The following is a 23111-nucleotide window of genomic DNA, read 5'->3' on the forward strand; positions in this document are numbered from 1 at the left end:
GTGACTGATGCACTAGAACACCCAGATCTCGTTGTACGTTCCCTTTTCCTAACTTGACCCCATTCAGACAATAATCTGCCTTCCTATTCTTACCACCAAAGTGGATAACCTCACACTTATCCACATTAAACTGTATCTGCCATGCATCCGCCCACTCACACAACCTGTCCAAGTCACCCTGCAACCTCATAGCATCTTCCTCACAGCTCACACTACCACCCAGCTTTGTATCATCTGCAAATTTGCTAATGGTACTTTTAATCCCTTCATTTCTTATCCCTTAATTTCTTCAGCTTTTGATGCTGTAGTGAGAAAGCCACCCATTGAATCAAAAAGCAAACTTTCAACAAAACCATTTGATCCAGCCCAGAGTATTCGCTCTCCTTCGTTAAGATTTATACAGCACTACTCTTTGAGAAACATCAAGTGGTTTCACCGAGTACTCCTCCGTACTGTACAAAGCTTATGTTAAAGAACAAGACATTTCATGTCACTGCCAGAAGCAGAGTTAAACTTGCTTCTTAGGTATCATCACTGAGGTGTCTGCACTTACAGAGAGTAGCTTTTGCTGGTTTGTAGCAATTTATTTCCCCCGTTGCTGGATCCATTCGAGGGCAGGGTCGGCGTTTTTGTGGCGATCGACCCCTGCACACTCTGAGAAATAGAAATGGACGGAGGGAGGTTGTTACCATGATGCGTCTTGCTGCTAAGAACTTTTGCAGGGGACTGAGGGTGAAAAAAACAGGAAAAAAAATGTGAATACATGACAAACGGAAAGGAAAGACATTTTATTCACTTGCCGCCCCATACCGCCCTTCCTCCACCATGTCTCCAGATATATGTACACACACTAACATCACCAAAGCAACAAATTCTTATAAAATATCAAACTGAAATAGTGTTTCTCAACCGCAATCAATGCCTGACTTGATGAGCATTTCGTGCAATATTTGTTTGTAATAAAGAGCAAACTTGCAGAAAAATTGGCAAGAATGTCAAAGACCACAAGGTGGTGTCATTGGGGAAACATCGACTCTATCCAAATGTAGACTTGCAACACAATATGGAGCACAGAGGAGAAATAGTTTCCAAAATATGTTGAGAACTTTGCTTCGAGCAAGAGTTGATCAAAATGGCCCAATGTGGAAGGTTTCGTTGCTGGATTTTGCTCTGGGAAATAAGCATGGCCAAGTCAATGGAGCACGGATGGGAAACAGATTAGGTCAGAAATGCTCGGAATATTTATAGAAAAGTTAAGACCACTTCAAGGGGAAAACAATCAATTGGATCGGTATCAATTTCAGTCGTGCGAGAACAGAAGTAGCCTGGATGAATCAGAACCCAAGCCAGCAAACTAATAATGGAAGGCCTTTAAGTGGAGCTGTTTCTGCCACAGTCTAGGTACATACCCGTGAGGGAGCAGGGTTAGGAAATTATAGCCGTGGATGATCAAAACACAGAATAAATGAGCGCATGATAGCTGGCTGGTTGTATATACCACTAGAAATTGGGCTGATTACAGGAAATCCAGAAGAGAAGTGAAAACAGAAATGAGAAGCAAAGAAAGCGTAAAAGGCTGTCAGTAAAAGTAAAAGGAAATCCAAAAATATCCTGTAGACACGTGAACAGGGTGTAAAGGAAGAGGTGGGGCTGATCAGAGACCAAAACAGAAATCTATTCATGAAGGCAGAGGGCATGCTTGAGAAAATAAATCAATACTTTGACCACTGTCAGTTTACAAAAAAAAAAAAAAAAAAAGTGCTGGAGTAACTCAGCGGGTCAGGCAGCATCTCTGGAGATCACTGACATTACGCTTTGCGACTCTTCTTCAGACCGATTGTAGCGAGGTGGATAAAGCTGGAAGAGAGGTGGAGGCAGGACAACGTCTGGCAAGTGATAGGTGGAGACAGGCGAGGGGGATTTGATTGGTCGATGGTTGGACAAAGGCCAGAGGTAAAAGGACACGGGTAAATAAGAGGATCTGAGCCAAACACAGGTAGGTGGGACATCTTGATTGGTATGGGCAAGTTGGGCCGAAGGGCCTGTTTCCATGCTGCACGACTCCATGGCAAAAGGCTGTGAGATAATGAGATAAGGAGGGACGAGGCACGTGTGAAGCCAGGCAGTGATATAGATGGGAGGGGAAAAGGAGATAGGACTGTGAGCAAAATAGGTGCATTTCCAGGTTTGGCACAGGAAGAAAGGAATGCAAAAGTGTGAGCGGCTTGTTTGTTTGTTGGTTAGTTATCTAAAACTGGAGAATAAAATGTTCATACCGTTGGGTTGTAAGCTACCCAAATAAACACTTTACCCACTGATATCCACCAAGGAAGAAGCTATTGCTGGAATCTTAAAGCAGGATGTAAATGTGATTCAGGATGGAACAAGAATTTCTGCAGAAAAACTAAAATGCCTACTACAGCTAACCCAGAAGGGATATGTCCTGGGTCACTGAGAAATGAGGAAACTGCCGGAGATTCTAACATCTACAGAATTAGTCAAAGTCAAAGTCAACTTTATTGTCAATTTCCAGTTAGTTTACACAGACAGAAAATCGAAATACCGTTTCCCACAATCCCGAGGAATAAAGTGCATTAAATTAAGTTAAAATTAAAAAGGCACAGCAAACAACAATCAATATAAAATATAGTCACTTCAATGAAAAAAAGATGAAGATGAATATATTACAATAAAAAAATAATGAACAGTAGTGCAAAGCCTGTCCATAGCAGCGTTAAAAAAAAAAAAAGTGTCTGGTGCTGGATGTGCGTGTGTGTGGGGTGTTAAAGTCCAGGTCCAATGGGGGCAGGGGAGAGAGGAGGGAGGGAGGGGAGAGAGTTCAGCATCCTGACAGCCTGGTGGAAAAAACTGTTCTTTAGTCGGGTGGTGCTCGACCTCAGGTTGCGAAACCTTCTCCCTGAAGGCAGGAGGGTGAAGAGGCTGTTGGAGGGGTGGGAGGGGTCACCCACAATGCTCAATGCTTTGCGGGTGAGGCGGGTGGTGTAAAGGACCAGGAGTGTTGGGAGTGAGGCGCCAGTGATCCCCTCAGCAGTGTTCACTATGCGCTGCAGGGTCTTACGGCTGGAGGCTGTGCAGCTTCCGAACCACACAGTGATGCAGCTGCTGAGGATGCTCTCAATGGCGCCTCGGTAAAAAGTGTACATGATGGGTGTGGGGGCTCCCGCTCTCTTCAGTTTGCGGAGGAAGTAGAGGCGCTGCTGGGCTTTCTTGGCGATGGACGTGGTGTTGTTGCTCCAGGAGAGATCCTCGGTGATGTTCACCCCCAGGAATTTGGTGCTGCTCACCTGCTCCACAGCAGCACCATTGATGGTCAGTGGGTGGGGGTGTTGGGTGTGCGTTCTCCTGAAGTCGACAACAATCTCCTTTGTTTTCTCCACATTCAGGAAGAGATTGTTGTCTGTGCACCACGCGGCCAGCTGGTTCACCTCCTTCCTGTAGTGGGTCTCGTCGTTGTTGCTGATGAGACCCACCACGGTTGTGTCGTCCGCAAACTTGACGAAGTGGTTGGAGCTGTGGGTGGGTGTGCAGTCGTGGGTCAGCAAGGTGAAGAACAGGGGGCTTAACACACATCCTTGTGGGGCCCCCGTACTCAGCGTGATGGTGTCCGATGTGTTGCTGCCGACCCGCACAGACTGGGGTCTGGCAGTGAGGAAGTCCAGCAGCCAGTTGCAGAGAAGGGGGCTGAAGCCCAGATTTGTTAATTTACAAACCAGCTGCTGGGGGATGATGGTGTTGAATGCTGAGCTAAAGTCTATGAACAGCATCCTAACATATGAGTTTTTAGTGTCCAAGTGGGTGAGGGCTGGGTGTAGAGCAGAGGAGATGGCATCCTCAGTGGACCGCTTAGCTCGATATGCAAACTGAAACGGGTCCAGGGAGGGAGGGAGGTTGGATCTGATCTGCTTCATGACCAGCCTCTCGATGCACTTCATGATGGTTGAAGTCAGCGCTACAGGGCGGTAGCCGTTGAAGCAGGATGGAGAAGACTTCTTGGGCACAGGTATGATGGTGGTTTCTTTGAAGCATGAGGGAACAACAGCCTGGCTCAGGGAGATGTTGAAGATGTCTGTGAGGACATCTGTGAGCTCAGCTGCGCAGTCTTTTAGCACACGACCAGGAATGTTGTCAGGTCCAGAAGCTTTTCGGGTGTTAATCCTTAACAGTGTGCTCCTCACACTGCCTGGAGACAGACAAATAGCCTGGTCGTTGGGGGGGAGTTGTTTTCTGCGCAGGTGTGTTGCTCTGTGCTTCAAAGCGTGCGAAGAAGCCGTTGAGGTCGTTCAGGAGAGAGGTGTCACTGCCACAGGTCTGTGGTAAAGGTTTGTAGTCCGTGATAGTCCTAATACCCTTCCACAGGCTCCGTGTGTCTCTGCTGTCACTGAAGTGGGCTGTGATACGCCGGGTGTAGTGTTGTTTGGCTTTCCTGATGCCACTGGAAAGGTTGGCCCTGGCTGCTCTGAGACCGGCTGGATTGCCCTCTCTGAAGGCAACGTTGCGGACCCTCAGCAGCCCATGGACCTCCCCTGTCAGCCATGGCTTCTGGTTAGCCCGGATGGTGATGGCTCTGGTGTGGGTCACATCATCAATGCATTTGGTGATGTAGCCTGTAACTGTCTGTGTATTCCTGGATGTTGGTTGTGTTGTTGTATGTTGCTGCCTGCTTGAACATGTCCCAGCCTGTAGTCTCAAAGCAGTTTTGGAGTGCAGCTCTGACCACACACGTACCTCTTTTGAAACTGGTTTGGTGACTTTCACCCGGGGTCTGTATGCCGGTTTCAGCAGAACGGTGAGGTGATCAGAGAGGCCGATGTGGGGGAGGGGGGAAGCCTTGTATGCTCCTTTGATGGTCGTGTAAACAAGGTCCAAGGTGTTGTTTTCTCGTGTTGGGAAATCAACATGCTGGTATACTTTAGGCATGACAGTTTTTAGGTTAGCATGCTTGAAGTCCCCAGCTATGATGAGAAAGCCATCTGGGTGTGCTGTCTGCTGCTCAGAGATGGCCCGGTACAGTTCACAGAGTGCCTCCTCTCTGTCCTTGTTGTTGGAACTGGGAGGGATGTAAACAGCGACTAACAGGATAGCTGTTAGCTCCCTCGGGAGGTAGAAAGGCCGGCACTTCACAAACATAAACTCCGCCAGCTGAGAACAGTGTTTGTAGACCAACACAGCGTCCCGACACCAAGCATCACTGATGTAAACAATCACACCGCCGCCGCGAGTCTTCCCCCCGCTAACCGTAGCTCTGTCCGATTGGTAGCATGTTAGCCGGTCGAGCTGAACAGCGGAGTTGTCATTAAGCCATGTTTCCGTGAAAACGTAAACACAGCATTCCCTCACCTCGCGCTGGGTCGACCGGAGAAGTCTTATAGTGTCCATTTTATTGTCCAGTGAGCGTACATTAGCCATTAGCATGCTCGGAATAGCCGGTCTGTGTGGGCTAGCCGCTAGCCTAGCCCGGATGCCTCCGCGCTTACCCCTCTTCTGCTTCCTCTCACACCGCCTGCGGCGTCTCCTCTCACACCGCCTACGGCGTCTCCTTTCCAGCCGGGGGGCAGCACTCGAGGCCGAGGTCAGGCAGAGTATTCTGAGGCCGCTAAGTTCCTCTGCAAGCGTAGCTTCCAGTGTTGTTGATGTTGTTGTTGTTTTCTTGTCCAGCAAGAACTCACGACTATACTGTCTACTTAACAAACTTAACAAACTTGACAAACTTGAGGAAACACTCGAAAAATCGGGAGAGCGTGGGGCCGCTTTGTCTGCAAGCGCCGCCATAGGGTTTATTAGGGGTGGTACCCAAGGTCCAGAACACTGCAAATATTACACCCACATTCAAAAATCAGGGTAGATATAAACCCAGAAACTGCACATCAGTCAGTTTAATCTTGGAGGTGAGAAACGTTCCAGAAACAATCATGGACAGAGATAACTTGTGTAATTGCACATTAATGGAGAAAGCCAGAACAGATTTGTTAAAGGCAAAGTGTGTCTAATGGACTATTTTTGATGAAGTAACAGAAATGCAGTTGAAATGTTGTATAAAAGTCTGTGATTGGGTGCCAAATAATAGGCTTATGACCAAGACTGAACGCCAGACAAAAAGAGGGCTGCCCAAAAAGAAAACTGGCGGAGGTAACAGGAAACAGCAATCGTGTAAGCCAGGCTTTGGGACTGGAGGGAAGTGTGCAATGGAATTCACAGGGGATCAGTACCAACACCACTGATTTACTTTCTTGTACTGACTTTGGTCTTGGGTGTACTTGGCAGAATTTCCACAATGATTTAAACATAAGGGCCTTAATGAAATTTAATTCAAAGAAATGTGAGGCGTTCCGTCTTGGTAGGAAAAATGAGAACACAAGCTCCAGGGCACAATTCTAGAGTCAATTCATGCATTTTTCTTTGACTAGGTGGTTAAAAAAGCATATGGGATACCTGGCACTATAAATCGGGGCAAGCAGTAAAAGATCAAAGTCATGATAAACCTTTAGAAAAAGCTGTTTTAGCCACAACTAGAGTGTTGTATCCTGTTCTGTTCAGTTAGGTTTAGAGATACAGCGTGGAAAGAGGCCCTTCGGCCCAACAAGGCCTCGCCGACCAGCGATCCCCGCACATTAACACTATCCTACACACACTAGGGACAATTTATAATAATACCAAAGCCAATTAACCTACAAACCCTGTACATCTTTGGAGTGTGGGGAAAAAACTAGAGCACCCGGAGAAAACCCACACGGGTCTCAGGGAGAACATATCAACTACGTACAGACAGCACCGGTAGTCAGGATCGAACCCCAGGTCCCCGGCACTGTTAGACAGCAACTCTACCACTGAGCCACCGTGCTGCCCAAACTGCCCCATTTTAGGGATAACGTTCAAGCTTTAAAGGGTACAGGAGATATTTAGCAAGAAGATATATTTTGCGGAGGGGCTGGAGAAGCCCGAGAACAGAAATGGTTGCAATGGGAGCTGATGAAGGAACTTGAAATCACAAAAGGTATAAACAGGCAGGTAAAAAGATTGGTCCCACTGGCAGGGGGGGGGGGGGGGGGGGTCAAGAACTGGGTGACAAGGAATGAAGAACCTAAAGTGACAGGAGCAGGAACATTTTTTTAAAAACAAGTAAATGATTAGGAACAGAATGCATTACTGGAGAAAGCAGTGGAGGCAGAGTCTATTGTATCACTTAAAAAGGGAGCTGGGTAAGTATCTGAAAGGAAAGAGCTTGCTCGGCTTTGAGGAAAGGGCAGGGGAGGACTAGCTCGATTGCTCCTTCAGAGGGCTAGTATGGACCCAACAGTTCACCCGACCATCTTACACCCAGTGTGACTCTGCCATCTCAGATTTCCAGCACCTGCAATACTTTGCATAATACAGGTTTATTTTCATCGATAATGAGACTATGGAATGTGACAGAATGTTGCCCGCTCTGACAATGTGAGGTACAATTCCTTGCACTGTAAGCGTCAATGCATCACAGAGGCAGTACATGAAAGATGGATATTTTCCTCAGGGCTAAAGGGAAAATATGGCTCTCCCAGCAATCAGTTAATGAGCTGTCCCAGAGAAAACCTATATCAACCCTTTATGAATTGACAGGGCAGTAAAACCCTACAAATAGAATCTGAGGGGTATTTTTTACACAGAGGGTGGTGGGTGTGTGGAACAAGCTGCCAGAGGAGGCTTTTAATTTTTAGTTTAGAGATACAGCGCGGAAACAGGCCCTTCGGCCCACTGGGTCCGCGCCGACCAGCGATCCTCGCACATTAACACCATCCTACACCCACGAGGGACAATTATTACATTTACCAAGCCAATTAACCTACAAACCTGCACGTCTTTGGAGTGTGGGAGGAAACCGAGGATCTCGGAGAAAACCCACGCAGGTCACGGGGAGAACGTACAAACTCCGTACAGACAGCACCCGTAGTTGGGATCGAACCCGGGACTCTGGCGCTGCATTCGCTGTAAGGCAGCAACTCTACCGCTGCGCCACCGTGACCGCCGTTGAGGTAGGTACTATTGTGACGATTAAGAAACATTTAGAGATGTACATTGATAGGACAGGTCTAGAGGGATATATATGGGGCAAACGCAGGTAGGTGGGACTTGTGTAGATGGGATATGTTGGTCGGTGTGGGCAAGTTGGGCAAAAGGGCCTGTTTCCATGCTGCAAGACTCTAAGACTCCAAATGCCTTAAATACAGATTCTGATAATAATGTTCCATTTGTACTGCAGTTCCCAAATGGACAGATTTTACGCAGCAAGAAACAAACCAGGGCCCCAAGCTGAATTTGATGACAAACATTCTTTACAATACAGAGTGCAGTTTGCCCACTGTGAAAGCAGACTCACCATGCTCATCTCACTGTCTGACCTACTCCGCTTCCTTTCATCTTCATGATTTTCCTGAGGGGGAAAAAAAAAAACATTTAAAAATTAGCACAAAAACAGCTTAACGTCACAATGATTCCATGATTCAGTGCACCCTTTCTACGAAATCTAGGCAGGTTTAGGCCTATTACTGCCGCATGTACCAAGGTGCTGTGAAAAGCTTTATTTTGCATGCTGTCTAATCAATTAACACGATACACAAATACAATCAGGCCAAACTCAAGTACAATAGGTAAAGCAAAGGTGAAGATAGAGTTCAGAATAAAGGTCTCAGCATTGTAGCGCAGCAGTTTCAGACTGCTCAATGTACCTCAATGTACCCAATGAGGTAGAGGTGAATCAGATGGTACCCTAGTTTATGGAAGGACTGTTCAGAAGCCTTCAGTAAGATAGTCCTCAGTCCTCAGGAAGATATTTATCCAGATTGATCCAAGAAAGGAGACCCCAAGCATGTAGCAGGTGCGAGATAAATACCCAATAATTTTTGAGCATGATCGGGTTGAGATGGCAAGACACTTCCAAGATTCTCTCCTCAGTGCAGAAGGCCCATAAATTGATAAACTTGATAGACTGTGATGCAGTTATCCAACAACAAAGACTTGAACAATTAGCATTTAAGCCAAGATACAGCAAGATGAATAAAAAGTACCTCTTAGCACATTGCCGCTGATATAAATAGACAATTGACGCAGGAGTAGGCCATTCGGCCCTTCGAGCCAGCACCGCCATTCAATGTGATCATGGCTGATCATTCTCAATCAGTACCCCGTTCCTGCCTTCTCCCCATACCCCCTGACTCCACTATCCTTAAGAGCTCCATTTAGCTCTCTCTTGAATGCATTCAGAGAATTGGCCTCCACTGCCTTCTGAGGCAGAGAATTCCACAGATTCACAACTCTCTGACTGAAAAAGTTTTTCCTCATCTCTGTTCTAAATGGCCTACCCCTTATTCTTAAACTGTGGCCTCTTGTACTGGACTACCCCAACATTGGGAACATGTAAAGATAGAGCCGAGTAGGAGAAATACTTCCACAAAATAAGAGCAATATCCTAACTTGAAATATTTATAAATTAGAAGACAATCTTACACCAAAAATCTGTATTTGACCAGTATCTTACTCGGGAATAGCAAATGCAACAGACCTGCCCAGTCCATGGCATCAAGGCTTCTCTCATTACCAGCTGAGACACAACAATCCACAAACATGCAGCACAAGATATATCCACCACCTGATATGATCCAGTGGGTGGATACAAGTTGGAGAGAAGATAGCAATGAATTACATTACCAGCCAGTACCCGGATCAGCATTTGACTTTCCCCAAAATGGACAATTCCTTCTGACCTTGCCGAGCCAGGAGACGTTGTAATTGTTTTTGACAAGTTCTTCTCTCAAAGACTTGTAAAACAGAATCAGCACATTCAGCACAAAGGGCACGGAATTACTCACCGCAGACTGGTTGGCTGGACTGAGGGGTACAGGAGAACTTGAGGTTGTAGAGGTGGGAGTACTGTTACACTGGTTAAAAAGTTCATCTTCCACATTGCTGTTACTGTTGCTTGCTGGTGATGTTGCCATTATTGATGTTTGTGCTGCAAAAATGGAATGAGGGCTATTAAAACCGAAAGGCGTAATTGGTCAGGCTGCTGTCCATGTCCGACAAGGCATTGTGATGGCGCAGAAGCAGAGGGTGGATTCCCTCCTCACTCAGCACTGTTGGTTGGTTGGCCGGCCAGCCAGCCTCCCTCCCTCCCTTCCCCAGTCTCCCAGGGCTAAATTAGCAGCACCTGAAGGTCTCCTGATTGGGATCAGGAGTAATGATGGCTAGTGTGTCAGAGACACTCTGTAACACCCAATCAACAGTGCTGCACTCAACATGTCATTAACTAGCTAAATAAGCTAATCCAGAGCCCTTTTCTCTGAACAGGCTCAGCTGTTTGCTAGTTTAGAAGTCTTCCTTAAACTATCAATCTTAATCTAGCACATTTTCTTCAGCCTTACCACAGTTTCTGTTGAGAGTAACCTCTAATTCCTGAAAATTAATTGTCCTAATAGCTACCGAGTTATTTTGTTGACTACAATTATCGCCCCCCCCCCCCCCCCCCCCCCCCGACATTTAACATCAGATTTTTCAACAAGTATCAGTTTTATCTCATTCAATAAATGGTTTAGCTGATATCAGCACTTGCTACTGCAGTTTAAACAGATTACCTTCCATTTGCAATACCACACCATACAATTTATCTGTCAATCCCTTGCAATTTTTATTCCTTTGTTCATGCTCCAACTTTATATTGCATTCTCTCTCTGCGCCACATGGTGGAGCAGCACAGTGGCGCAGCAGTAGAGTTGCTACCTTACAGCGCCAGAGACCCAGGTTCGATCCTGACCACTGGTGTTGTCTGCATGGAGTTTGTACATTCTCCCCGTGACCTGCATGGGTTTTCTCCGATTTCTTCACACACTCCAAAGACATACAGGTTTGTAGGTTAATTGGCTTTGGTAAAATTGTAAAATTTCCCTAGTATATGTAGGATAGTTTTAGTGTGTAGGGACTGCTGGTCAGCAATGGACTCGGTGGGCCGAAGGGTCTGTATCCTCAGTGTATCTCTAAACTAGCAAACTAAAGTCTTCAAATATCTCCAAGTCTCAATTATACTTTCTACAAAGCTACCTTATCTCAATCTATTGCAATGTAAATGAGCTGCCATCTTATAGGTAGACACAAAATGCTGGAGTAACTCAGCGGGACAGGCGGCATCTACACAGAGCACAACGTTCTTGAGCACATGTAGTGATTTACCAGCAATCATCTCTTATTCTTCCTAAACTGTTTGTTAGTAATGACAACAACTAACAACAGCCTGTTGGCCATTTTACATGGTAGAAAGATAAAATATATCAAATCAGTTCAACAAAAAGGGCATTGAATTACAACTCAAGCTGTTATAATTCATTATTACAATGAATAATATAATTATTATGTTAAAATCAAAATGTTAATGTTAAAATCTTCCACCAGTGGGCAAGGTTAATGCATGCACGCTCACAGACAATTTCCACTGGCTGGTTTAAAGTATTTTAGTCATTTGGCTGAAAATACTTACCAATGTCCTCAAGATCAAGATCATCGTATAAAAACTCATTTTCCTTAAAGTCTGGGTCCTGAGAGGAATCAACGTAGTATTCAACGTCATCTTTGATCTTCTTAATCTGGTCCACTTCTATTGTGCTGTTGTCTAACATGCGCAGGAGAGTTTCTAGCATTTTAATGTGGTACCTGTGCCTCTCGATGTAATGCTTCAATTCTTCTAGCCTGTCCTGTTTCTGCAGGAGGATTTCCATGGGTTAGATTCAAAAGCTGAGCAATCGGATCATATTTAAATCTATTAACGAGTCTCGGAAGGCTCATCATCAGCAGCCCCCAATTATTATTATTAAACGTACACTATCTTGGTGTACGTTCACTCATTTTGTACCATTAGTGGAGAGACTGGGAAACAAAGTTCAATTAGTCCATCGATGATGACTTGCTATCTACCATATTAAAATACAAACAGCTTGCATTTAGACCCCTATCCAATTCGTCAGCCAAATTACTGACTTTAGAAATGTATTTACAGTCACTTTAGAGGGAAACATAAAGGTTAATTTGTATAAATCAAGAACCCACAAACAGTGATAAGACCGATCAATTAATCTGTTTTGGAGTTGTTAGTTGAAGGATAAATATTACCAGGACACTGGAAGAAAACACTGTTGTTTTCACAAAATGCTAATAGTATTATATTTTATAGTGATTCAGTTTAATGTCTCACCCAGAACCCTGAAGAGTGTCGGGCACATCTGACACTGAAGTGGTCAGGCACTGAAGAGTCAGCAAAGATTATGAGCCTCAAGGTTTGTACCAGGAAAACGGCTTGAACCCACAATCTTTTGATTCCAAGGTGACAGTGTCGACAACTGTGCCACAGCCTCACACCCGTGACATGTTCACAGGGGGTTTCTGACATGAAACCTTGGTAGAGGTCCGACGCACCTCTGTGAATAATCTGCTGTTGCTTGGCTGCCAGGCAGAAATGTCATGGTGCATCTTTTAAACTGCGTAAGACATACCAAACAGTATGTGTAGGAAAATAACTGCATATGCTGGTACAAATCGAAGGTATCACAAAATGCTGGAGTAACTCAGCGGGTCAGGCAGCATCTCAGGAGGGAAGGAATGAGTGACGTTTCGGGTCGAGATCCTTCTTCAGACTGATGGAAAGTCTCGACCCGAAACGTCACCCACTCCTTCTTTCCTGAGATGCTGCCTGACCCCCTCAGTTACTCCAGCATTTTGTGATACCAAACCGTATGCTCAATACTCACAATGCTGATCTTAAAGCTGTTTGAAAACACAGTTATTAAAAGTACCGCAATAAATAAAAATTGTGTAAAAGGCTATGATTGTAATTGTAATTGTGTAGGGCAGCACGGTGACACAGTGCTAGAGTTGCTGCCTTAAAGCACTTGCAGCGCCTGAGACCCGGGTTCAATCCCGAATGGTGCTGTCTGCATGGAGTTTGTACGTTCTCCCTGCGACCTGTGTGGGTTTTCTCCGAGATCTTCGGTTTCCTCCCACACTTCAAAGATGTACAGGTAATTGGCTGGGTATAGTGTAAAATTGTCCTTAGTATGTAGGTCAGTGTTAATGTGCGGGGATCGATGGTCGGTGTGGACTCGGTGTGCCGAAGGGCCTGTTTCCGTGCTGTATCTCTAAAATTAAAACCTAAACTAAAGGTTCTTGTTTTTACAATAGATTTGGTAATGGTACTATATCAGATAATAAATACCATCAGATTGTATTTGTATCGCGCCTTCGGCATATAAGAGCGGCCCACACTACAAAAGAAAAAAAGATGCAGTTTTACAGCACCTTTCACATGCCTCTCAGGATGTCTCCGTGCTTTGCAGCCAATTAAGTCATTTGGAAATCTAGGCACTGTTGTTGTAATGCAGGAGACCGGGGCAGCCAATTTGCACACACCAAGCTCCCAAAATCAGCAATGAGACAAGGACAAGTTACGGTTCATTTTAGTAATGTTGAATGGCAAATAAATTTTGTTTGAGGCGCCAACTCCCCAAAAGATTGGTTTGGGATTTTTTTACAGTGACCTGATAAGCTCTTGAACCTGAGTTTAACATCCAAAAGGTGGTGCTTGCAGCAAAGTGCTCTTTAAAAATGCAACAAAGTGCCAGGCTTACAGCACACGTTTCTGAAGCAGTTCTGAAGCTGCTTGAAGTTTCTGACTCAGAGGCACGTGTGACACACGAGGTTTCACAGAGGTACAATCAAAGGTGAGAATGCCAATAACGGTGCCAAGCTGACTTACACTCAGATCCATTTATTCACAAGAGGTATCTGACAGGGAAATTAATTCCTATCTACTTCTGTGCACAAAAGGGACACTCTTTTCTTCCGAAGGTTGCTGAGCGGGGTGATCAGACATTTTATTTTGGGGAATGGTTGGGTGAAGGAGGATGTGTGACACGGTGTGAAGGGGGGACATGGGGATGGATCACCTGGTGCTGTGCACATACTGAGATGGGGAAGTGCGAGGACACATATGGTGGCAAGAAAGCAGCATTGGGGCAAAGATGCTGAGTCCCTCCCACCGCGTTCCCTCCCCCACATTTGTCCTCCCGGGAATGTATTGGAGGTAAGAGGACAGTTTGCATTGGGAGGAAGGATGGGATGAGTTGACAAAGAGTCAGGATGCATTGGGTTGAGTGAAGAGAATATTAGGAGAAGTAAAGAGAATGGCCGTAAGGGTGTAGATGACCAGTTGGGTTGGGAGGTAGAGGATGTTGGGGTTGTATTGAAGAGAAAAGCCGGCTGCTGGGGAGAAAAGCTACAGCTGGGGGTAGATGATTACAGGAATCAGTTGATTTTAGAGGGAAATAAACACATTTTAAATACGAGGCATCAGGAGATCAGTGATAAGACGATGAAGAGTAGGATACACAAATCTAGCAACTCTCTGATTTGACAATGAGTCCCCAGTATTTTAGTTTATTGTTGAGTTCCCGGAGGACACAGGAAGCTCTGGACATCAATCTTGACCTACTGTGGTGCATCCAGAATTGGCGCATGTGTGCTCACCTAAATCAAAGACTGCGCTTGCAAAACCAAACCGTAACCTGTCTCTGCTCATCAACAGGGACCTGTTGGCTCCATTTAATGTCTGTACATTCGGTGTCAAAGCTGCAGGCCCATGAGGATCCTACAACCTGGAAAGTGTCTGGGCAAGCTCTTGAGATGTTGCCAGATATGCTGGGCTGAAGAGTTTTGGATTAACTGATTTAGAGAAGGACAGAGCTGGTTTAGCCCAGTCTGGAGAGGACAGGGATAGGTGAGAAATGTCACGAATGCAGCTACCTATGAAAGGAATAGCGTATATGGATAAGAAGTGCAGCTTTGGGTTGAGCAGGGTCCTGCAATTGCTAATAGTCTGGTTCTGTTTAAGACTGGTTGGAGAGAAGAATTAAGGATGATGGCAAATGGGCAGATGATGATGACTTTAGTTTCCCAATGTTTTAATTAGACGAATTTTCAATTCTATATCAACACATTCTTGTGGCATTTTTAACCTAGAGTATAAAAAGGAAATATTTCTTGACAGCAACACGACCACAATTAAAACAAGGAAGGTTGCTGTACATGGGGAGTGAATAATCAGAAAGCATTATTGTACTAGATCAGGGGCCTCCAAACTTTTCATCATGAGGGCCACATTATATATTTGGCACATTTTTGCGGGGCGTAGGAAAAAATAAAGAAGTTTTATAAATTTAATGAACTCAAAAAAGTTTAGACTAGGTTACGTTAGATTAGATTAGAAAAGGTTAAACTGTGGTTAGGTTAGATTAGGTTAGTTTACATTCGGTTTATATGGCAACAAATAAATAATATTCAATTTTTAAAAAGAGCTTGAAATATTGGAATATATATATACCATAGGTACACAATTATTTATAAAACAGAAAAAATACAGTGACCACCACTGGGGGGTGGGGGGGAGAGAGAGAGAGGTGGAGAGAGAGGGGGAGGGGGAGAGAGAGGGGGAGGGAGGGGGAGGGGGAGAGAGAGGGGGAGAGAGAGAGGGGAGAGAGAGAGAGAGGAGAGAGAGAGGGGAGAGAGAGAGGGGGGAGAGAGAGAGGGGAGAGGGAGAGAGGGGGGGGGGAAAGAGAGGGGGGGGAGAGAGAGAGGGGGAGAGAGAGATGGGGAGAGAGAGAGGGGGGGAGAGAGGGGGAGAGAGGGGGAGAGAGAGAGGGGAGAGAGGGGGGGAGAGAGGGGGGGAGAGAGAGGGGGAGAGAGAGAGGGGGAGAGAGAGAGGGGGAGAGAGAGAGCGGGAGAGAGGGGGAGAGAGGGGGGGAGAGAGGGGGGGAGAGAGGGGGGGAGAGAGGGAGGGAGAGAGTGAGAGTGAGAGAGAGAGAGGGGGGGAGGGGGCAGGGGGGCAGAGGCGCAGAGGGAGAGGGAGAGAGAGGTGGGGGGGAGAGAGAGTGGGAGGGGGAGAGAGTCGGGGTAGAGGGAGCAGTGGGTGAGAGCGGGAGCGCGGGGAGGGGAGGGGAAGGGTGTCAGAGGGTCCGGTGAAGGAGCGCCGCCACTTGCGGGTGTTGATCCTTCCCTCTCTCCCTCCCTCCCTCTCTCCCAGAGCCAGCGAGATCTGCGCCGCTCCTCCACGCTCTTCCCCGGCCCCGTCTCTAACGCAGCGAAACAAGAACAAACACAAGTGTGGTTGTTGTACAGAAGGCCCGCATCCCCGGGGTGAGCGGCGGTGGCGGCGAGGAGGGAAATTTCACTTGTGTTTAGAGGGAGACGGGGCCGAGGAAGAGAGTGGAGGAGCGGCGGAGATCTCGCTGGTGCTGGGAGAGGGGGAGAGAAAGAGAGGGAGGGAGGGGAGAGAGAGAGAGAGGGAGGGAGCAGCACCCGCAAGTGGCGGCGCTCCTCCACCGGACCCTCTGACACCCTCCCCCTTCCTGCGCTCCCGCTCCCACCCGCTGCTCCCTCTACCCCCACGCTCCCCCCCTCCCTCCCCCCTCTCTCACTGGGGTGAACAGCGGCGGCAAGGAGGGAAGTTTCGAGGGAGCGCTGCGATCTCTCGCCTTGTCCCGGCTCTGGGTCGGTGGCGATCCGTTCTCCGGTGAACCTTCGCCGGCAGCTTCTGCCTCCAGTCCCCGCCGCCTAAGAGCTTGCCGCGGGCCGGATAAAATCTCGTGGCGGGCCATAGTTTGGAGATCCCTGTACTAGATCAACAATCCTTCCATGGGTACTTTACCATGGAGTTTCGGTAGCAAGTGTGCAGTGCAAAACATAGAGCTATTCAGTAAACCGTTAAGAGGGGTGAGACTTGCACAACACGTTACAGAAACAGGAATGCAAGGGGCATTCGGAGTTATACGGTAAGCGGAATATTAGACATACTCAGACCACGCAGTGGCTGGGATGTGAGTAGCAGAACAAAACTATTAGCAATATGCGGAGGACTGAGGAGTTCGCGAGAAGTTTGCATGGGAGTTTGCAGGAAATTGAGTATACATAGTAACAGAAATTTAAGTTGTATGCACCAGGTTTTTCAGTAACAAGTATTAAACAAATGCTCAACATTATACAATAGCAGGCACATACATTCAAGTTAAACATGTAAACTGAATGAAAGCGCTTATTCCTACCTCTTTTTCACCCTTTTTTTTCCTTGTCACCGCTGACAATGTTTCCATTTCACTTTCAAAGAGATCAACCTGGGAACAGCAACATGATTACCTTCGCTGATCCGAACAGTGTAGTAAGAGGCTCAAAAATAAATCAACAATAATTAAGCTAAAATCATTTCAAACTAAATTAGCCATGCCGCTCACCTGCATATTTAAAGAGTCTATCGTATTCTGAAATGGAAGACGACACATTGCGGGATGGGAAGGGAAAGAAAAAGAGATTTGTGAGATTAATTAGAATCACTTTCTAAACATCAGAAATGATGCACTTAAGAAAGGCTGCTGTCAAAAGTTCTTTGCCAGAGTGTAACGGTGCAGGGTGATACACAGGGGAGTAGATTATGCTGACAATCTTATAGCAAACATCGGAAAGTAGAGCATCGGTTAAGTGGAGACATCTTTTCCAGATGGTTGTAACAAAACATTAATCCAACAACTCAGGCATTCATGATCAACCAAAAGTGTAATCAAAGAATGGGTCTAATAACTACTGAAATATCAGCTCCAAACCAGGCTTGGCATGAGTTGGTGGGGTTGGTGTCATAAGCCAATTTTTTTTAAATCTTAATTGCTTTGGAAATTTATTGGAAGGTAATAGTTACAAACGCCGACAGGGAGAATGTAACTGCAAATCTGCTTTTTAGGTAAGATTATTTCCAATTGGACCAGGCTTCAAAATCCAGAGATATTCCAGGGCCGTTTCAGGCACCTACACACGCTAACATTCTCCCCTTCAGGTTCCTAACTGATATTCTACTGCAACATTGAGCAGCACACTAAGTTAACACCCAATGCAGCAACACTTGTGGGTAAATGGACTGTGGCTGTTTCCAGTGACTAAGCCCATACCTGGGGAAGACTGGGTAACATCACAGGTGACAGTGGTATTATACTGCCAGCAGAAGCAGCGTTTACAACAGGCTTGTGAACAAAGAGCAACAATTTTTATTGATAGGGTGCTTTTGGTCTAATAAAACCTCCCAGGCAGTGGAAGGTTAGATTGTCATCATCCTCTTGTTTTGCAGTGTGAATTGGCTAAAATTGAAATAAAAAGGGCCAAAAGGAAGCAATCTCAGAAATGAATTTAAGATACAAAAGAGAAAGAAACAAGGGAGCAATTCCAGCAGCATTCCTGAAGTGGGAACTTCAGACTCACCACTTACTCTCCTCTTCCCCTGAATGCTACTGACGTCTGGGATCAGTGGCATTGGGAGTTCTCAGACTGATTGAAGTGTGTCGACAAATGTTTAAGCATTTAAAACTATCCCAAAGTTTAAGAAACATTTGGACAAGTACATAAATAGGACAGGTTTAGAGGGATATGAGCCAAAAGAATCAGGTAGGACTAGTGTTGCTGGGACATGTTGGTCGGAGTGTGCAAGTTGGGCCGAAGGGCCTGTTTACGCACTGTATGACTCTATAACTCTACACAGCACTGCGCCTCTGGAAAGACTCTGACTGCCCTGCCATCACTTACCGTCAACCACTGACAGATTTCTTCCTTCTCCTTCTGTGCAGGATCCACCTTTGTCGCCGATCCCAGCCCTTCTTTAGAATAGGCTTTGGTCTTTGTTTCTCTCTCCACTATCTTGAACCTTTCCATTTGCTTCATAGAAAAGATTTAAATACTTGAACTGCAAACTCAGATTTAAAAATTGTACCCTGCATTCTCTATAGCCCCACCCCACTTGCTTCCCCACCATCAACCTCCTTCGGCTGACCAAGACATGCCACAGACTCCTCCGAGACTGACTGACATGAGCTACGCTCGCAGGGAGGAGGTGACAGGTTTCCTTCTCACTCTCGCAGGTGGAAGTCTGAACGATCAAAAAATAACCACAGGAGAACAGGTGAATCTCCCAACCACAGAAGCCAGCAGATTTGAATGTCAAGATGGCCCACCATTCAAGCCTGAAACCTCGGCATAACGTGGGGATGCACAAAGCCTATTTAGACCTCTCCAGTACTGAATTAGAACCACAACATTAATATAAATATTACCACCAAAACACATCAAACAAATGACTTCAATAAAAAAACACACTCATTCTGTGGCCTTGTACATCACACAGGAGCCTCAGCAATATTTTCATGCAGCAGCCAAGTGCTGGTTACATAAGGTGCAGGGACAAAAGGATGTCTGTATTATTCTGCCAAAAACCAAGCAGGAAGTGGGGCTTTAAAAAGAGTGGGCTAGGTTAAACATGACAGTAAGAAACACACAAAATGTTCCCGCAGTCTTACTGAGGACAGTTGTCCAATATCAGGGCAGACACTGAAACCAAAGGGGAAGGTATTTAGACCATAAGACCTAGGAGCAGACTTGGGCCATTCGACCCATCGAGTCTACACACCATTCGATCATAGCTGATCTATTTTTCCCTCTCAACCCCATTTTCCTGCTTTCTACCTTTGACACCATTACTAATCAAGAATCTAGCAATCTCCCCTTTAAAAATACACAATGTCTTGGCCTCCACAGCCGTCTATGGCAATAAGTTCCACTGATTTACCACCCTTTAGCCAAAGAAAATCTTCCTCCTTTGTAGGGAACTGCATTGTGCTAACTGCAGAAAGGGGAGGGCAGAATTTACTAAGTCCAGGCCAGATAATGTCACTTTTCTAGTTGGTGCCATACTCATTGAATGGTTACAATATGTAACTGCATTATAACTGTGCTTTGGAACAATGTCGTGGGAGTCAATTTTCTCCTCACTGTTTGTTGCACACGGGCATTATCGCAAATGACAGGAAGGTCAAGGGGAACGTTCCCATGAGCAAGTATGTGCTGTTTTACATTACATGAAAATGCATCGTATGGTGGGGACATAGTAAAAGAAGTGCCAGGAGGTACCAGACATGATGTGACTGAGCCAACAGGTGCTATGGAATGGAGCAATGGCACTCTAGGATGCAAGGTGACATATTACCGTCTCAATTAGTTTCCTGTTTTCTTGCAACTGCCTCTTGTCTTTAATTTCGTTGGAGGCCACCCATGTCTTTATTTGGTCTCGTAACCTCTGTAGACATAAAAGACAACAATACAAACAAATTGAATTGATATTGTACGTAAGAATGAAAGGTATATCGTCTACTGCTTTTTCGTTTTTATGTTGTCTCCCAAGTATGTTTGAGAAAAGAACATAGTTTTAACGGAAAACTAGAGGAAAATGGGATGACACTTCTGTGTAGTCCTCTCGGCAGTCTCCTTATTCGTTCATTACTTTGAATGCCAATAATTCTTCCAAAATGCTATATTTCACAAATATTTTAACAGGTTCACGAATAGTTTTGCTATGGGGGAATTCATCTCAAAACTCGGTTTAATATTTCAGTCACACCTAAAAGCAATAGATTTTGTGAAACTCTTTGTTATGCTCAAGGAGGCATACGTCAGATATAGACAGCAGGGATCAAGTGAATCCCTGGAGTATAGGGAGTGTAGGAATATACACAAGGAAAATAAGTGGATGAAAAGGAGACTGGAAATAGCTTTAGCAGACAAGGAGAATCAAAAGATTTTACATATATTAAGGGCAAAATAGTAACTATGGAGATAATTATAGGCCCCCTTAAAGATCAACAACATTGTTAACGTGTGGAGCCACAGGAGATGGGCAAGGTGTTGAATGAATCACTTCTCGTGTATTTATGGAGAAAGACAGGGACGCTAGAGAACTTGGGAAAGTTAATAGTGAAAGCTTGAAGACAATAGACAAAACATAAAAGGTGCTGGAGGTCTTAAAACTCATGCTGACAAACCCCTGGGACCTGATCAAGTATATCCTAGCACATTGTGGGAAGCTGGGAAGAAATTGCAGGGACTCTGGCAGAGACAGTTATTTCTTCGATAGCATGAATGTGGTGACTGGGAAGTGGCTAATGTGTGCCTCTATTTAAGAAAATCTGCAATGAAAAGCCTGGGAACTACAGACAATCAGTCTAACATCAGCAGTGGGTAACTAATCAGAGGAGATTCTGAGTGACAAGATCTACATGTATTTGGAAAGGCAAAGAGTGATTACGGATAGTCAGCAAGATTGCATGTGTGGGAAATCATGTCTCACGAATTAGATTGATTGTTTTGAAGAGTGACCGAGGGCAGTACAGACGATATCTACATCGACTATATAGCAAGACCATTAACAAGGTGCCGCATTGTAGGCTGTCTAGAAGGTTACATCACATGGGATCCAAGGCAAGCTAGGTAATTGGTCACAAAATTGGCTTGAAGGCAGGGGAGAGAGGGTGGTTGTAGAGGTTTTTTCCACACTGGACAATAGTGATCGGCTTCATTATTTGTTATTTATTTATATTAATGATTTGGAAATGAATGCAGATGGCATGGTTAGTAAGTTTGCAAATGACACTAAAGTTGGGGTATAGTGAAAGTAAAGAAGAATATCTAAGATTATAACGGGACCTTGATGGACTGGGCAAATGTCAAAAATTGTTTTATTGTCATATTTCCAAAAACAGAACTATGAAATTCTTACCTGCTGAGGAATAGCAGGTTGGTTTTAATTTCGATAAGTGTGAGGTGTTGTATTTTGGTAAGACAAATCAGGGGAGGACTTATACAGTAAATTATAGGGCCGCAAGAGGGTTGTAGAACAGAGAGGCTTAGGATGGCAGGAACATAGTTCCATTAAATTTCTGACACCGGTAGACAGAGAAGTGAAGACAGTGTTTGGCATGCTTGCCTTCATCAATCAGGATATTGAATACAGTCGTGAATTGTCTGTAACAATGGTACAAAATGTTGGTAGGCTACATTCAGAGTACTGTGTACAGTTTTGTTCGCCCTGCTACAGGAAGGATGTCATAAAGGTGCAAACAAGATATATTTAAGAGAGAGTTAGATATAGCTCTTAGGGCTAACGGAATCAAGGGATATGGGGAGAAAGCAGGAACGGGGTACTGATTTTGGATGATCAACCATCATTATATTGAATGGTGCTGCTGGCTCGAAGGGCCAAATGGCTCACTCCTATGCTTATTTTCTATATACAAGGATGTTACCGGGTCTGAAAGGTTTGAATTACAGGAAAAGGTTGAATAGGCTGTGTATTTTCTCCCTGGAGCATACAAGGATGGACAGTGACTTTAGAGAAGTTGATAACATCATGAGGGACATAGACAAAGTGAATAGCCATGGTATCTTCCCCAGGGAGGGGTGTCTAAAACAAGAGGGTGTAGTGTAGGTTTAATGTGCAACAGGGAAGATTTAAAAGGGACCCAGGGGGTAACTTTTTTTTCCACAGAGGATGTGTGGTCCATATACGGAACAAGCTGCCAGTAAAAGTGATGAGAGGCAGGTACAGTTGCGACATTTAAAAGACAACTAGACCAAGTGGACCCGTTGGGCCCAAACCTCTCCTGCATTGGTGCAGCACCCTGTCCTCTCCCCTCTCTCCTCAACCCCCCTCTCCCTTCTCCCCCACTCCCTTCCCTCCCTCCTCCCTGCTCCCCTCCCTCTCCTCTCCTTTTAAACTTTAAAATGTGAATAACTTAAAAAATATAATACCGATTTCAATAAAACCACTAAAGTGACAATGCTGAGTAAGGTGGGCCTAAAATTGTCGCGCTATCGTGTACTGTTTTGGCTGAAGTTCAGTCACAAACAAGATAACAAACGAGAGTTTTAGTATACAGATTGGCAGGGACATGGATCGGAAAGGTTTGGAGTGATATGGGCGAGGCATAGGCAAGTGGGGCTGGGCTGAAGGGCCTATTTCCATGCTCCATAGTTCTATGTCTCTATGCCCTCCACCCTGTACACACCACCCACTGTTTATCCAAGTACTTATTTGTGAATTTCTAGTTTGTTCAAGCATGACAAGGATGAGCTCAAACACTTCTATATTCTTCCTTTTGAAGCTAGGGAAGTACACGACCAAACCAGATGAGGCTCATTTTGCATTAAAATCGATTCACTTCATT

The 23111-nt window shown here is 45.3% G+C and overlaps 1 protein-coding gene across 5 annotated transcripts in view; it reads right to left on the reverse strand.

The window, feature by feature from the left end:
* Nucleotides 1-23111, reverse strand: part of LOC144611466 (CCR4-NOT transcription complex subunit 3-like) — a 90940-nt gene that overhangs the window by 20452 nt on the left and 47377 nt on the right. For 3 of the 5 annotated variants that reach the window (XM_078430584.1, XM_078430583.1, XM_078430585.1), the window contains 8 exons: nucleotides 20099-20188; nucleotides 18646-18774; nucleotides 17313-17339; nucleotides 17127-17195; nucleotides 11519-11738; nucleotides 9861-10003; nucleotides 8372-8425; nucleotides 554-726 (listed from right to left, as the gene is read on the reverse strand). In XM_078430584.1, coding sequence (XP_078286710.1) covers nucleotides 554-726; nucleotides 8372-8425; nucleotides 9861-10003; nucleotides 11519-11738; nucleotides 17127-17195; nucleotides 17313-17339; nucleotides 18646-18774; nucleotides 20099-20188 — 905 coding nt within the window. Of the gene's footprint in view, nucleotides 1-553; nucleotides 727-8371; nucleotides 8426-9860; nucleotides 10004-11518; nucleotides 11739-17126; nucleotides 17196-17312; nucleotides 17340-18645; nucleotides 18775-20098; nucleotides 20189-23111 lie in introns of those variants that run through there. The other 2 variants (XM_078430586.1, XM_078430587.1) reach the window with 2 other exon arrangements.

Source organism: Rhinoraja longicauda, chromosome 40 (genome assembly GCF_053455715.1).
Source record: "Rhinoraja longicauda isolate Sanriku21f chromosome 40, sRhiLon1.1, whole genome shotgun sequence".
Taxonomy (NCBI): domain Eukaryota; kingdom Metazoa; phylum Chordata; class Chondrichthyes; order Rajiformes; family Arhynchobatidae; genus Rhinoraja; species Rhinoraja longicauda.